This window comes from Apteryx rowi, unplaced genomic scaffold (assembly GCF_003343035.1).
Source record: "Apteryx rowi isolate R43461 unplaced genomic scaffold, aptRow1 scaffold_57, whole genome shotgun sequence".
NCBI classification, from domain to species: Eukaryota; Metazoa; Chordata; class Aves; order Apterygiformes; family Apterygidae; genus Apteryx; species Apteryx rowi.
This window is the reverse complement of record NW_020450838.1, coordinates 2442447-2457155: the sequence shown is the minus strand read 5'-3', so window position 1 is coordinate 2457155 and position 14709 is coordinate 2442447. Positions and strand designations below refer to the sequence as shown.

Below are 14709 nucleotides of genomic sequence, written 5' to 3'. Positions count from 1 at the left end.
AGTTTTACCTTAATTAGGCTCTGCATTGGGTTAAAAAAACTGAGAGTGAAAACCATTAGATAGAATGACCTCTCTCCAATACTCTTCCCCCAGTCTTTTTTTTTTTTTCCATGAAAACACAGACACACTCACTACTCCCTACCCCGTTTCTCTCAAAAGCACGGGCTTGTTTTCCCAGCGCTCTGTGCTCCTAGGGTTACACCCGTGCTGTCTCGTTGGTGATGGGGCCTATGGGTCGGATGTTCTTCTCTGCTGTCCCTGTCCAATGCTGTTTACTTCATGCGTGCACATATAACAGGGGTGGCATCTGACTCACCAGCCACTTCCAACTTTTATTTCCTAATTAAGCTCAGGGTGACAGGATGAGTGAGATGTTCCACTAACTTTCCTCATCCTGAAGCCCCTTGTTTTAACCCAGCTTTGAGTCTATTCCCAAATCCTCAGAAACCCGTGGAAAGTCTCTTCTAGGGGTTTCCATCTGGGCCCACAAAGAGGGATAGCAAGGAAGACTTGGGGTATGGAAGGAGGAAATGCTGGCACTTTGTGTTTGTGTGTGCCCTCCCCTCTTCCTTCTTTTACTAACATGATCCCTTCTGTTAATGTTGTCTTTGTTCTAACAACCTGTTCTTTATTCCCACTTACCTTTCCTTACTCTACCTTCCTAAGGACAGTCGGTACTAAGGTGAGCAAAGAAATCCTTTGTATTAAAATTCCTTTATAAGAGCATGATCTCCCCCAGACCTCCTGTCTCCAACTAACCACGGTGACAGGGGGCGGAGGTGTATGGAGCGACAGGGAGGGACAGGGGATATTTGCTAGTGCATAGAAAGGAGGAGGGCACAGTGCCCAAGGAGACCCGTTATTGCATCGCTCCCAGTATTACGACTTGCCATTAAATCCTGGGATTGCAATCTCTGTCATCCTGATTGAAGGGCTATGAAGCCATTACAGCCAGTCAGCCCTGCCCATTAGGGCTGCTACTGAGCAGAGCAAAGCACTCCATCACCTTGCACTCCCACCTTAGCCTGGGGCAAAGTATGTTGCTTTTCAGCACTCCCATTTTCTGACAGTTGCTGGAGCATGGGCCTCAAGCGGAGAACCCAAGCATCCCGTCTGGTAGCAGCAACTGCTACCTCAGAGCAAGTTCAGACCATTTAGTGTCTGTGGCAAATAACCACCTCAATGTGAAATGCAATTTCTAATGTAAATAAAATAAATATTTATGGTGCTTATCTGCCTTATCTGCAAGTGGGAGTTTGCAAACACTGAACCAGGTTTTTATCTGGCTGAGAAGTTTGTCAGCTAACCTAATTATATGTTAGGGTAGTTTAAAGACAGAAATATGTTTTGTCTGAAATACTTAGGCCTTGATCCTATGTTAGATAAGCCAGTGCTTGCTGCAACATACCTTGCACAACCAGGTAACATGCTGCTTTTCTTCGAGAAGCATCTGTGCTTAATCTTTTGGAGGAGGAACTTTTGGTTTCTCTAAGTCATCCAGTTGAACACATCATAGTTTTTCAAGCTGAGGGGTGAGAGATTGCAGGTGTGTGTGCTCTTGAACACAATCAAGATCTGCTTGTTCGTGTAATTGAAATAAGCACTACCTCTCTAGCATGAAGCTAGAGCCAGTGTTGGCACTACTTGAGCACGTTAGTCCTGGCAGCAGCAAAAGCAAGGTGTGGAAACTACATGTGGATTTATAGGGTACATAACGGAGAGGCTGTGTTGTCCTCCCCGTCTCTGCTGCCTCTAGCCCTGGTAGACGCTGAACTGCCCTACGCCCGCAGTGAAGGTGCCCCTGCCCTCTGCTAGAGCTCCTGCAGCAGAGAAGGGTAACAAGAGCAGGGAACGCCTCTGTACAGCCAAACATGTGGCATTGCGGATGTCGGGTCCTGGTTTTTCTCCACTGATGTTTCCACTGCCCAACTTCTGCTCTTTTCCTTCCCCAAGATGTGTCAGTCCAGTCCTGGTGGCCAGTCGTCGTGCAGCAGTGAGCCGTCACCCCTTGGCAGCACCAACAACAATGACAGTGGAGTAGAAATGAACATGCACAGCGGGGGAAGTCTGGGAGATCTGACAGCGTTGGATGACAACGCTCCTATTGTGGACTCAACGGTCTCATCTGGTAATTCGACATTCAGCCTGCAGCTAAGGAAACACATGACGACGATGCAACGACTTGAACAGCTCAAGAAAGAGAAACTCAAGACAGTTAAGGATTCCTGCTCATGGGTGAGCCCAGCTCCACAAGCCAGAAACACCAAGCTGCCTCCCATCTCAGGAAACGGTAAGCTCTGGGCCTGGTCCTTGCCCTATAGGAACCTGCTAGGTCTTGACTCTTGTCTCATAACCAGGAGTCTGCCCTGGAGGAGGATCATTTCCTATTGCTTCTGAGTCAGTCCTTGCTAGATAGAGACATCAGGTAAAATGGAGAAATTAGACATGAACTCAGCCATCTGGTGTTTTTGCACAGCAGAAACCCAGATGCTCAGTGCAGCAGAGCTATGAAGAGAGACAGAGGTGTGGGTGTTTCTCCTGTTCCCAGGGTTGCCTAGGGCCCGACCACAGGTGTCCTCACTATCCAGATAGCACAATCAGAGCAGCCACAAGACTGCTCTGATTTATTCCAGCAGTAACAGTTCCCCAAGGGCTGATGTGCCTCTTGGGAGATTGCCGGAGCATAGCTGCAATCCAGCCAAGCCCTCTGTCCGTGATCTTGCTTTGACAGGTCTTGCCATTTCAAGAGCTCCAGGCTATTGCCTACAGCTTCATATGCCAGCTTTCCACTGGCTGGGGATTCCCGATACTGGCATCTTTATGATCCCTTTTGCGCTCTTCTCGCTTTGCCAAAGAGAAGTCCCAAGGTGTAGGACCTGGGTTACACTAACCTGTGTTTAGTATGTCAAAGCGTCTTGGTCTACTCTGGGAAAAGCTCTTGAATTTCAACTTCTGGGCTTTCAGCCTCCTGTCACTGAATGTTGCGCATCTGTCCCAGTGAACAGCCATGGCTGTAGCTACATGCTATCCTTATGGCATTGTTCACACCAGTGCTACTTTTTCCCTGCCAAGAGAAGCCCATACGGATGCACTCCCTTAGTGACTGAGCATTAGTGGGGTACACATTGCAAAGACTCTGCAGCAGGGACTTCTTGTCCTGTTTCCCCAACCTTCGTGCTCTTTGCGCATGGACACAGATTTGGAGATGAAGCTTTGAATTCACTGGCAGTAAATGAAATTCACTATTGTTCCTGTAAAATATTTAGGGGTGGGTTTGTGTGTCTGTATTTCAGCACCAAAAACATTACCCAATGGAGTTTCTCAGCTAACTAAATCTTTTCCTTCCCCACAACTTTCTCTCAGGCTCTATTCTAGAAAATAGCGGTGGTTCTTCTGCTACGCTGCCTAATCCAAGAATAATGGAGCTGTCTGTCAATGAGGTTACGATGCTGAACCAACTCAACGAGCGCCGTGATAGTACAACGAGCACCATCAGCTCTGCCTACACCGTCAGCCGCAGATCGTCAGGGATTTCCCCTTACTTCTCCAGCCGCCGTTCCAGTGAAGCTTCACAGCTCGGGCATCGTCCCAATAACACAAGTTCTGCTGACTCCTATGACCCGATTTCAACGGACGCCTCCCGTCGGTCAAGTGAGGCTAGCCAGTGCAGCGGGATGCCAGGTCTGCTGAACCTCACGCCAGCTCAGCACTATAGGCTGAAAGCCAAGTATGCTGCTGCCACAGGGGGCCCTCCTCCGACTCCTCTGCCGAACATGGAGAGGATGACCCTAAAGAACAGGATCTCACTTATGGATGGACCAGAGCCCACCTTGCCCTCCATTCGCCTCCCACCAGGACCTAGGCGTTGTAGTGATGGTAACGCCTATGGCTACACATCAGCCACAGCGTTTCCCCACGAGGTGCCGGGCAATTGCACAAGACGAGCAAGCGACCCAGTGAGGAGACCTGCTGGAGACCCCCAGGCCCTCCCTAAAGTTCATCGTTTTAACAGCACCAACAGCATGAACCCCTTCCATCCTCCACACCCCACAGACAGGAGGAATTTCAGCCTCCAGAACTACGCGCGCTCTGACGGGAGCCTCCCCCGGCATGTCTACTCACCCCGGCCACTGAGCATTAGTGAAAACATCGCCTTGGAAGCCATGTCCAGGGAGACAGAGGGGAACGTCGGAGATGATGATATTATGCTGCCAGACGATGTGGTACAGTACATCAATTCTCAGAGCAATGGGACAGCAGTCGAGAGCACTTCCATGGGGTACAGCAGTGAGATGCAGAGCTTCCAAGGAAGTGGGAAACTGCAGCCCCCGGCCTTACCTAGCCAGCGCAGGATGGCTGGGGCCGAGGCAAGCATGAGCCATTTGGGGCCAATGATGGCAGAGTGTCCAATGAGCTTTGATTCTCCCTCAGACATGAGTAAAAACAACATGCCCGTCCAGTGGAATGAAGTCAGCTCGGGTACAGTTGATATCATGTCCAATCAGTCAAAGCAGCAGTTTTCACAAGGGAACTTAGCTGTGGTCCAGCAGAAGCAGAACTTTGGTCAGTATCAGAATTACAACCAGCAGCAGATGCAGCTGACAGAGAACAGCATGAATGTAACACAGCAGAATTTTATGCAAAGAAATATGGGCATGGATGGGCAGAGGCTAAATTGTATGCAGCTGCGGCAACAGCTGATGAACCTCGGCCCCAGTATGAACCCTGATGTGGGCTCGCACACAGGGTATAACCAACCTCATCAGATGCTGAGCCCCAGTGCAATCAGCAGCAATCCAAATCAGATCTCTCCATCTTGTAGCAGCATGGCAGTGAAGTCTGGACCACATGTTCACCCTCAACAAATGGACATGGCAACCGACCCTTCTTTAATGGTCAGCAGCAACAGCGAGCGCACGATGCTGAGTCAGGTCATGCACGAACAGAATCAGCAGAACTATTCATCTCAGCCGACCCACCTGAACTTCCCCATGGCTCAGGAGGTGTTTCACCAGCCCATCATGACCTCAAACCAGCCGAACTTCGAGCCTCAGCAGAGCATGATGGGTCCAGCTGCGCAGGCCTACCCACCCGGCATGGTACAGCCTCGTCCACCGCCCGAGCCAAGCCCAGCCAGCAGAGCCCGAGGCGTACGCACCATGCAGCAGTTGGGCTACGCGAGAACTCCCCACCCCACGAACAACATGAGCCCAGGCCAGGAGGCAGCAGAGGCCAGTCATAAAAGAACCAGCGACATGTTGCCAGCACCGGCCCAGCAGTGTGCGGATGGCACAAGGGAAAACAATTTGATGTACTATTACGGTCAAATCCACATGTATGAACAAAACAGCAACTTCGATAATCACGTGGACTGCAGAGTCAGACAGCAGCAGTGTGCGCTGAACGGCAAGCCGGCYGCCCTGCCTTCTCCGGGAGCGAACCAGGTGTCCAGCACGGTGGACTCGCAAGGTCTTGAGCCGCCCCAGATAGATTTCGATGCCATCATGGACGATGGGGACCATTCGAGCCTGATGTCGGGCACCCTGAGCCCCAGCATCCTGCAGAACCTCTCCCAGAACTCCTCTCGCCTGACAACTCCACGAAACTCTCTGACACTGCCCGCCATACCCGCGGGAATAAGCAATATGGCAATAGGCGATATGAGCTCCATGCTAACCACGCTGGCGGAAGAGAGTAAATTTCTAAACATGATGTCATAACAGTAAAGCACAAGGGCTTAGCGCTATCCAAGGGGCTCTGTGTGAAGCAGTTTTATGAATGTGCTTTCTAAAAATAATCTGTCTCAATAGAGTAGATTTTTTTTGATAAGTATTAAATACATTAAAGGGATTCAAAGTAAAAATAAAAAAAGTCTCTGTACAGAGTTATGTAAGCTATATCCAAGCAGGTCAGCACCGCAAGGGTGCACCTCTAGTATTGTTTTTGGCTTGGTTTCTCAGAGCACTGAATGGTATCACCACCAAGCTAGGAGACTGCATGAGAGTGGTTAAAGATGAAACCCTCCCTCCCTGGCACCCTGTAAATAGCACTTCCCATCATTTTTCATTAGTTATGTTCGCAAAAATTCCATTTTCAATCCACCCCAGAAAGAAATGGGAGGATGTGGTTTTGATCAGAATAAAAGCCATACTGTGTATTCTGCTCTGATGAGAGTAGTGTTTAGTTATGTCTCCAAACAAGCCCTCTGCCAGCAGTATTGTTTTATACAGTAAATACCTTTGTACCTTGCAAAGAGCGTTGATTCCAAACGGCTTCTCAGCAAAGTGCCTTACCATGCTTTAGTGTTAAGTAGCCAAGGCCTCTCTTCCTTTAAAATCAAATATAGTGTATTGCCAGAAGCGTATATAAAATGTACATTTATAAAAACATAGTGGTGTTTCTGAGAAAACATTGGAAAGACACATTGATGAGACACATGAAAGGTGAGTGCACACTTTGATCAGATGTGTTTACAACATGGTTTATATCATGTGCAGAATGGAGCAGAGGCCTGGGAACAGCAATCACTGGGAAGAAATCCCCTGTGGCAGGAAGGCTGCAGCCTGCAAAGACTGATAGGCATGCATAACTTTGCACCCTCTGAGCAGCAGCATCGTGGTGTAGTGACTTTCTGCTGGGGCCCTGAATAACTTTYTAATGTCAGATTTCTAAAGCGAGCATTACCATATCACTGTGCAGCTTTGCAACAGGTTCGCTTTCTTTTGAGTTTTCCTTCCTAAGATGCTCACATACCAAAGTGATCATGATGAAGAGAGTTTTATGATCATTTCTGTCCTGTCTGCACTGTGGCGTAGTAGTGGGAGCTTTTTTGTCTAACAAGGGTTCGTCTGTGTAATATGCTCCATGATTAGCTKTTTTCGGGCTGGGTCCACCTGGCACTGAAGTCAATCCTAGTTGCATTATTTATTTTACTGTTGTTAGACAAAAGGGTAGGAGTAGTGGGGTGGGTGTACTTGGGGAGGAGGCCTTGCTGAGCACCTCAGTTCTCCTCATCCTGGTATCATGGCATTAAATCATTTGTGCCCCATACGTTGCGGGGCTGGGGACAAATGTGACTTCCCCCCAGGATGGACAGGTTCTCACAGTTTGGCTGTATCATGTCTGCAGGGCTTAGCTCTCTCCTGCCCATCACTCCTCTCCCCCTCATGCTGATGTGAGGGTCTCACTGGTGTCCCATCCCGTTCCTTTGCACGGGGCACGGGGGAGCTCTGTGAAGGTGCTGTCTGTTGTCCTAAAGTCCCTGCTTTCCTTTTGCACAAACTGATGTCAGGCTTGCTGTTCCCAGCATGACCTCTGGCTGGCACGAGAATGCCACGTGTTATCTCCAGCCAGACTTGGCAATGTTATACCCCAGAGGCTGTGCGTAATAACGGCCGGTTGGGATAGCCCTGCTGCTGGGTGGCTCCGGTGTCCCACTTGTGCAGGGAGGTGCTACTCGGCATCCTGCCATCTGGCCCATGCTCATCCCAAATGAAAGCGTGTGCACAGGGCACCCCGGAGGGTTCTCTCGCCCCCCCTCGTCACCCCTCTTGGCCCCTGTGACGTCCTGGCTGCGCGAGGACAGTAAAGCAAAGCAAGGTGTCTGGCTGTTCATTTGTGTCTCCTGTGAAAGGTGTGTTTAAAGGGATTGTTTTATAGTCCACTGTATATATTCTCCTGCAGTTACCAACCTTGCCCTTGCCTTTGCATTTATGAAAAGAGGGCAGTAYATATTTTAGGACTTTGTATGTTGTCCTGGATGCTTGGAGTGCAATTGGGCATCCCTTGCATTGAGATGGATCAGGCCTTCACACGTCCTTTGACTGCTTACCTGATTTTTTCAACAGCTGTGTAGGGCAATGGTGGCTCTTGAGTCCCTCTTCACAGATATCTCATTAGAAAGAAATCGAACCCAAAAGCAAAACCAAATCTCCGATGACTTGAGATTTCTCAGACTTTCCAGTGGTGGTCTTCCTTCATTTACTGAAATAGTATTATAATAACCATTCCAGCACTGTATATATTATGTATAGAAGACATCATTACTAAAAGTACTGTAGGTGAATTGTTCTGTCAGATTTATATCTTAAGAACATTTTTAGCTGTTTTCTACATCATAAGAACGGAGGTAACATGCTGAACCTGTATATAAACCTTTTGTACATTAAAAAGTAATTTTTTTTCATAATTCCTTGTGCCTGTTGTTATTGCCTTTCACTGGGAATGGTGGTTGTCATTGATCTGTCATTGCTACATCAACACAGTCAGACTCCTGCAGAGCTTAGGAACTGCTGCTGAGGACCTGGATGGGCCTTGTGTGAAATGGTCACGCTGTGAAGAGCGTCCAGCCAATGATGAGATGAAGGTGGCAGGTACACCGAGAAATGAGGCCACTGAGTGACTGCAAGCACATCCCCGCTACCCATGTGGTGTTCGTTGGCCTCGGGCAGCAGTGAGTTTGAAGGCTGATGACATGGTGCAGGAGGTGCAGCACAGAACGGCTCAAAGGAAGTGGTGGATAAATCTGGCAAGTGGAAGATTCATGGCAAAATGGCTCTTTAGCTGTCTTGGTCGGTGGCCAAAAGGAGACAGAAGTAGGACAGAGCGGCAAAGCTGTGATGGGCCTTGACAGTGACTAGCAGCAATTTGGTGTGGYGGAAACAAATCTGCCCGTTGTCTTCTTCATGGGAAACGGTGATACAGCAAGCAACAGATATGTCAGTTGTGATCCAGTTAGAGCCTGGGCCAGCCCATTGATGAGGCTGAAGCAAGAATTAGCCACTCAAGAGACTGATTTTCAACTTGGTTTCATAAAGTCAAGTGGGTTGACCTGGAAACAGTTAAAGCTTTAAGGGAGGGTGAGGAAGTTGTTCATAAATGATCATTATGGGCACAGAGATGAGTTTGGAATAAAGTCAGCCATTGAGCAAAGCAGTGACACTCAGTGCAAATAAACCAACCATTCATGCAGAAGTGACCAAAGGGGTTGTCCTTGTTTTCCTCCAGGCAGGATGCCTGCTTGAGGTGATYGGTAGGATCAGGTAAGTTTGGGACAAATCCTCACCCAGTCTTCGGGGTTCCCTCATAGTCAGTGGCAAGCAACTGGCATATCCTGAGACAGAATTAGTCTTGCCTATTTTAGACACGCTAGGATCTGGGTAGATCATCCTGTAGACAGTGTCTGTTACCCTCCTCACTGATTACAGGGAGACCCTATGCAGCCAGCTCCAACTGGGTATCTTCTCCAGCAAGGTGAAATGAATCCTGTGCTCCTGTGAAACTCTTGCAGTGATCTGGTCGCCCTCAGCACAGTCTGAGGCTGAGCTGGTGGACAAGATGTTGATTAATGTGTTAATGATCCTGTTAGTCTGCAAATCCATTGGATAAATATCACACCCTTCTGTACTGTCCAAGAACTACAGAAATCCCATTTAAAAATGAAGTGATATTATTAAAAGGAAATTGTTCAGAGCTCTTCTATTGACTAAAGGCTTTGGAGCCTCAGATCAGCTCCTACTGCTTTTCTACTTCAAACGCTTAAAGTGGGTTTCTAATCTAGATCAAATGCTGCTTCTAGCTGGTATTTCACTTCAGAGTTTGATCAGGGCACACCTCTGCCTGTGTAAGAACACTTCTAGTTCTTAAACTGCGCTAGCATTTCCTAGGAGCCTATGAGGTCAGGTACCAGCATGCGCATTTTTACTGCTCAACCATCCTGGAATAAACAGATCAAAAGGCTCATTTCTTCTATCCATAAGCAGGTAATAACCCTTTTGCAAAAAATGTTGCTTGTAAGCCAAAACTTTGGAGTTAAGATAATTGTGGCAGCTTCATAATATTCAGTTAACCCTCTTTTTAATCAGCTATCAAGCCTATGCAAATAAATGATCCTAACAGGGCTGATTCTGACTCTCTTTGGTGAGTGTTACCTCGCTCTACTCTGAAAACAGTGGGAGCATAGGAGGAGTAAGATCCCACTGTGGGCAAGACCATCACAGCTCTTTGAAATTGCACTAGTATTTAAGGTTTTCCTGGAGGGGAGAAAAAGCCCGTAAAAGCTACTGTTGCTGGATCTTATTGCACTTACTGAGTACAGAGTCATTCCAATGGCTCTTTATTGCAGTGGTCTCAGTAGGGATGACATAGGGGCTCTTGTTCTTTACGAGCTGTTGGATCTACTTGGAAGAGCATACGTGTTGTAAATAAATGGTGTGTTTTATATTATTGGAAGGACAATTTATGACCAACCGAGGCCTCTTGCAGACAGCTATTTAACTTGTAAGTAAAATGACCTAACACTTAAGAAATTTAGAAGCTACAAAACAACCTATGTTGTGGCCAGTATAGTTATTTCTCCCCCATGATTTATGCTCCATGTAAAACTTGAAATAGCTTTTTTAAATATGTTTGCTCTAAAAATAAAATTTTTTTAAAAAAACAAAGTGATGTTTTCACACATGCTGAAGGTTTGTGACTACTGTAGCTTCCTCCAATCACACTAGTATCTGTGATTCATTACACAGATCTCTTCCCCTCCCTACTTCCATTTTCCCCGTACTAGCTTGTCAGACAGATATATCGGGGGGGCACGGTGCCCTGCCTCCTGTTAACTTTCAAAGAGCTGCTGCACTCAACTACAGTGCACTTGCTGCAAACATCTCCCTAATTATCAATGGTTTACTGAAAAGCAGAGTCTGTGATCATGGTTCCCAAGGGCCCGGAGGATGTGTCTGTCCATCAGCAGTGCCATTGTGCAGTCCCTGAGCTCTGCTTGGTGGCCAGCCTGCAGGATGCCCATGCATGCCCATGGCAACATACCTGGGAAGGCAGCTCCTGCATCAGGAAAGACACGAGGACCTCAGCATGCAGAGGGGCTCCAGCTCCACTGCCGTGGGGAGCCACAACCTGCTGGGTGCTGGGGACAGGTCTGGGGAAGTATCACTGCTCGCTCTTGCGCTCTTTTGTAGGTGCTCCCACTCCTGTCCCCTGTGGACCTGGCATGGGGGGGGCCACATAAATCTTTGGTCTACCTTGCTCTGGCTAGTTTTAACCCTTACTAAGTTCAGCCTAGGCTGGTCTCCATAGAGAAAGGATCTTTAAGGAGGGACTCAATGAAGAAGCTTGGTCTGATGCTCTGAATATCTTCTGAAGGAGTCTCTCCTCTCTTTTCTCTCTTTCTCCACCGACTGTATAGTAAGCCTACAGCTAAAGGCAGCCTTTGCAAATACCTCTCTCCCCTGTCACCATGCCTTTTCTGTTCCTCTTCAGGAAAGAGCCCGTACAAACATCCTCTCTGCCAGCATCTGACGGCCAGACAGATGCATTTTATAACTCTGGAGCGTGAGGAACAGCTTTCCTGACACCTGCAGAGGGAATCATACAAAAGAAGAGCACATATTTCGGAGCTGGATGTTGGCCAAAGCACCGAGGTTTGTGCTGCAGTGTGGTGACAGTGGTTAAAATAGATCAAATGAAATGGGGAGAGCAGCAGGGAAGGAAGCAAAACTCACGTCAAAGCTGTGCTAGTTTTCTTCATGGCTTTGTGTCTCCCAGCCCTGTCAACACTCGCATGGTTTCAGGGGCCTTGATGAGTTACTGGCCATGAAGAAAGTACTCTCAAACAAGGTACCTGGCTGCCTGCAGTCACCCAGCTAAGTGGTGTCTGAGCAAGGTGTCTCAATTAACTGAAAAGTGATGTGTTAATTTTTTCTTTTTTTCTGGAGCAAAATGTCTTGATGCAAATCGTTTAACCTCAGTGTCACTCATCAATAACGATGATAAGTGAAATTCGATAGCATTACATGAAATGCACAAAGGATTAACCGTCGCTCCAGGCACACCGAAAGCGGGTGGTATTACTGTATCTGAGAGATCTCGGGGAGGGGCAAGGAAACAGGTTTCGCTACGCAGTCCAGGAGGCTACAGCCGTGCAGTACCAGCACTGATTCGGGGGAGTGCTCCAAAGGATGAGCCTAATTGCTTCCTGCAGGCCAGTGAATTTCCCTAGTTAGCAGCCATGCAAGAATGGAACAGGTCTCACCTTGCTCAAGAAGCTCTCAGGAAATGATCGCTTGTCTTAGCAACGTCTAGGGATTTGTCATTGAAAATGAAAAATGTTTTCAGGGAAAAAAACCTGGGGCTGGGCCAGGTGAGCCTTTCTACTTAATTGAAAAAAAAAAAAGAAAAAAAAAGAAAGAAACAGATCCCAGCATTTCCATGACTAACTGGAACTAAGTGGAAGCATTTTGAACAGATCAGCAGTGGTCTAGGTGTTGAAAGCACCAATGAGACCAAGTAGTTGGGGAGGCTTTTCTTAGAGGCGTGAGCCAAATTTGTGGCCACTGAATGCTTCCAAAGACCTGGTCTGTAATTAACCAAGTTAGAGGGGAAATTTAAAATCTGATCCCACTCAGAAACCCTTCCCAAAATTGAGCAAATACCAACAGTGTTCTGATGCATTAATGAGCCTAAAGCCCTCCAAATCTAAACCTTAGATTTAGGACAGCATGGGGCTGAGATGTGATTTTAACTAAGTAGTCTTGTAAAAATGACATCAAAAGGATTTACAGCTAAAATATTATCAGTACATTTTTTTCATTAACGTTTTATCTGTCTGTCATTTACTTTTTTTTTTTTTAATTAGCATGCAGAGAACGGGGATGGCTTCATCAGGGGTGAATCAGTACAAGAAAAAGTCAGGTCCCCAAGGGGCCCACAAAAAGCTGTTTCCCACCCCTGCTCTTTCCTGTGAAGTTCTTCCACACTTGAGAAGTTGGAAAGGATTAGATCTCACAAAAGATGAAGGTGTAAAATAAATTCGGGGGCTAAAGGCCTTTTAGGTTGGCATCATCCCTCCTTATAACAGGAAAAACCACATTGCTACTGTTGTTTAAAATTAATCTGGCTAACATATCAAGTATTGTACTCCAGTGCGATTAGATTAGCTAAAGTKATTAGATTAGTTAAGTAAGACTTCTTTCCCAGCCCTCATTTCAGTGCTGACATGAGACACCTTGGATGAAGCACTGGTCCCCCAGATGTTTCAGCAGTTCAGCAAGGCTCAGAAGTGGTTCCCTTGGGAATACAACTGGTGAACAAATAAGGTCTTTTCTCCCCTCAGGATAAAAATCCATAGGCAGAGAGGAGGAGATGTATTTATTTTAAGATATTTCGGTCACCGTTACTGCTATTACAAAGGACTGTTTTCTGTTTGTTTAAATAAAAACAGCAGCAGAACCATCAGTAGCACTGTAATTATAAACTTGGTCTTGTGTATATGCATCAGTGCTCTCTGTTGGATTGAATGAAAAACCCTCTCAAATGAGAAAAAGACCAAAAAAAAAAAAAAAAAAAACAACCCTCAAACTAGCCCAGCCAAGTGTCAGTGCAAAGGCTGAAGAGGATTCTCCTCTAGCATAAGTAGCTTGAGTGGGACACATCATAACTTTTCTCATTGGTTGTATTACCACAGGACCATCTTGTGACATGCAGAGACCCTAGCTGAGTGCTTTGGCTCGGGAATGAAAAGGGGTGAGGAATGAAAAAAGAGCTGAACTGTGGAAAGACCATATTTTAGTAGTGTTACACAGGAGGAATGTGAGAGTTTCTTTCTCCCTTTTTCGCTTGTCAGCAAAACTGTGCCCACTCCAGGGACTTCGTCACCACACTGTGTCAGCTGGGAGCATTTCTTACCTCTTGCCCATACAGTTACGCCAGAAAAGGTCTCGAGGCTGATCTGTGTGTTTGCGCTGGCGGTGCTGTGGTTTGTTTTTTCTTAAAACACTGAATTTTGAGCCCACCATTTTTCACACAGCTAAAGAAAGCACCAAGARTCAGCACTCATGGGCAAAACTAGCCAGTAGGTTGAGATCTTGGCCAAGAAACATCTCTCTGACCTCAGGAAAGGGTTTGGGCTAGTCCTGTCCTTTGGGGATTTTTACAGGCAGCAGATGAGCGCAGCAGTTTATCAGTGAGTCAGTCTGGCATTTGACCAAAGCTTGGCCAGGGGTAAAGGAGCCAAAATGCTCCCCTAGACAAGTGGCAGAGCTGGTGGAAGTGTGGAGATGCTGACCCGGCGTTGCCAGAGGACAGCAAAACCCCACACTCCTGGGGCTCTGGAGTATTTTCTGTGGGCAGAGGCCATGCCACTTTGTAAAACACGCTCACTCTCGCCTAGCACTGCTCCTCATGGCATGAGAGTGAGGGACATGGCAGGGAGGTCACTGCAGATATTCATAATCCCAGCCACCAGGCAGGAGCGAGGCTGCTCGTTTTTGGTGATTGATGAAAGTTGTGGTCAAAATGGTCAAAACAACAAGAATGCCCTGGTCTCTTTTGAAAATGCCTATTTTCAAACTGTCTATTTGCTCTTACATGGTGTCTAAGCTAGATTTTTGTCTCATAGTGCAACCTGATTGAAGAGTTTGGGTTTTTTTTTTTTTTTTTTTTTTTAAGCCTTCCTATTTTTTTGGGGGGGGGGGGAGGCTGGTCAAATTGCATATAGCATTGCTGTGCTTTCAGCTGCTAAGGAAAAAGCCTTTGTCCAAGCTTGTCAACCAGCAATGAAAATACCCCAAACCAGCCCAGGTTAGGTTCAAGGCCCAGACACCACCAGAGATGCCTTCAGTGGAGAAGTCAGAGCTTCTCGTCTGCACCAGCTGAGATAATGCAGCTCTATAGCTCTCAATGTGAAATTTCTGCGAATGCCTA

General features: G+C 47.1%; 1 protein-coding gene across 2 annotated transcripts in view; it reads left to right on the top strand.

Annotated features, from left to right (window-relative positions):
- GLI2 (GLI family zinc finger 2) overlaps nt 1-6810 on the top strand; it is a 151013-nt gene extending 144203 nt beyond the window's left edge. Inside the window, exons 12-13 of one of the 2 annotated variants that reach the window (XM_026082197.1) lie at nt 1954-2290; nt 3364-6810. In XM_026082197.1, coding sequence (XP_025937982.1) covers nt 1954-2290; nt 3364-5720 — 2694 coding nt within the window. In that variant the 3' untranslated portion in view covers nt 5721-6810. The remainder of the gene's footprint in view (nt 1-1953; nt 2291-3363) is intronic. The other variant, XM_026082196.1, reaches the window with a different exon arrangement.
- Nucleotides 6811-14709: the final 7899 nt, after the last annotated feature.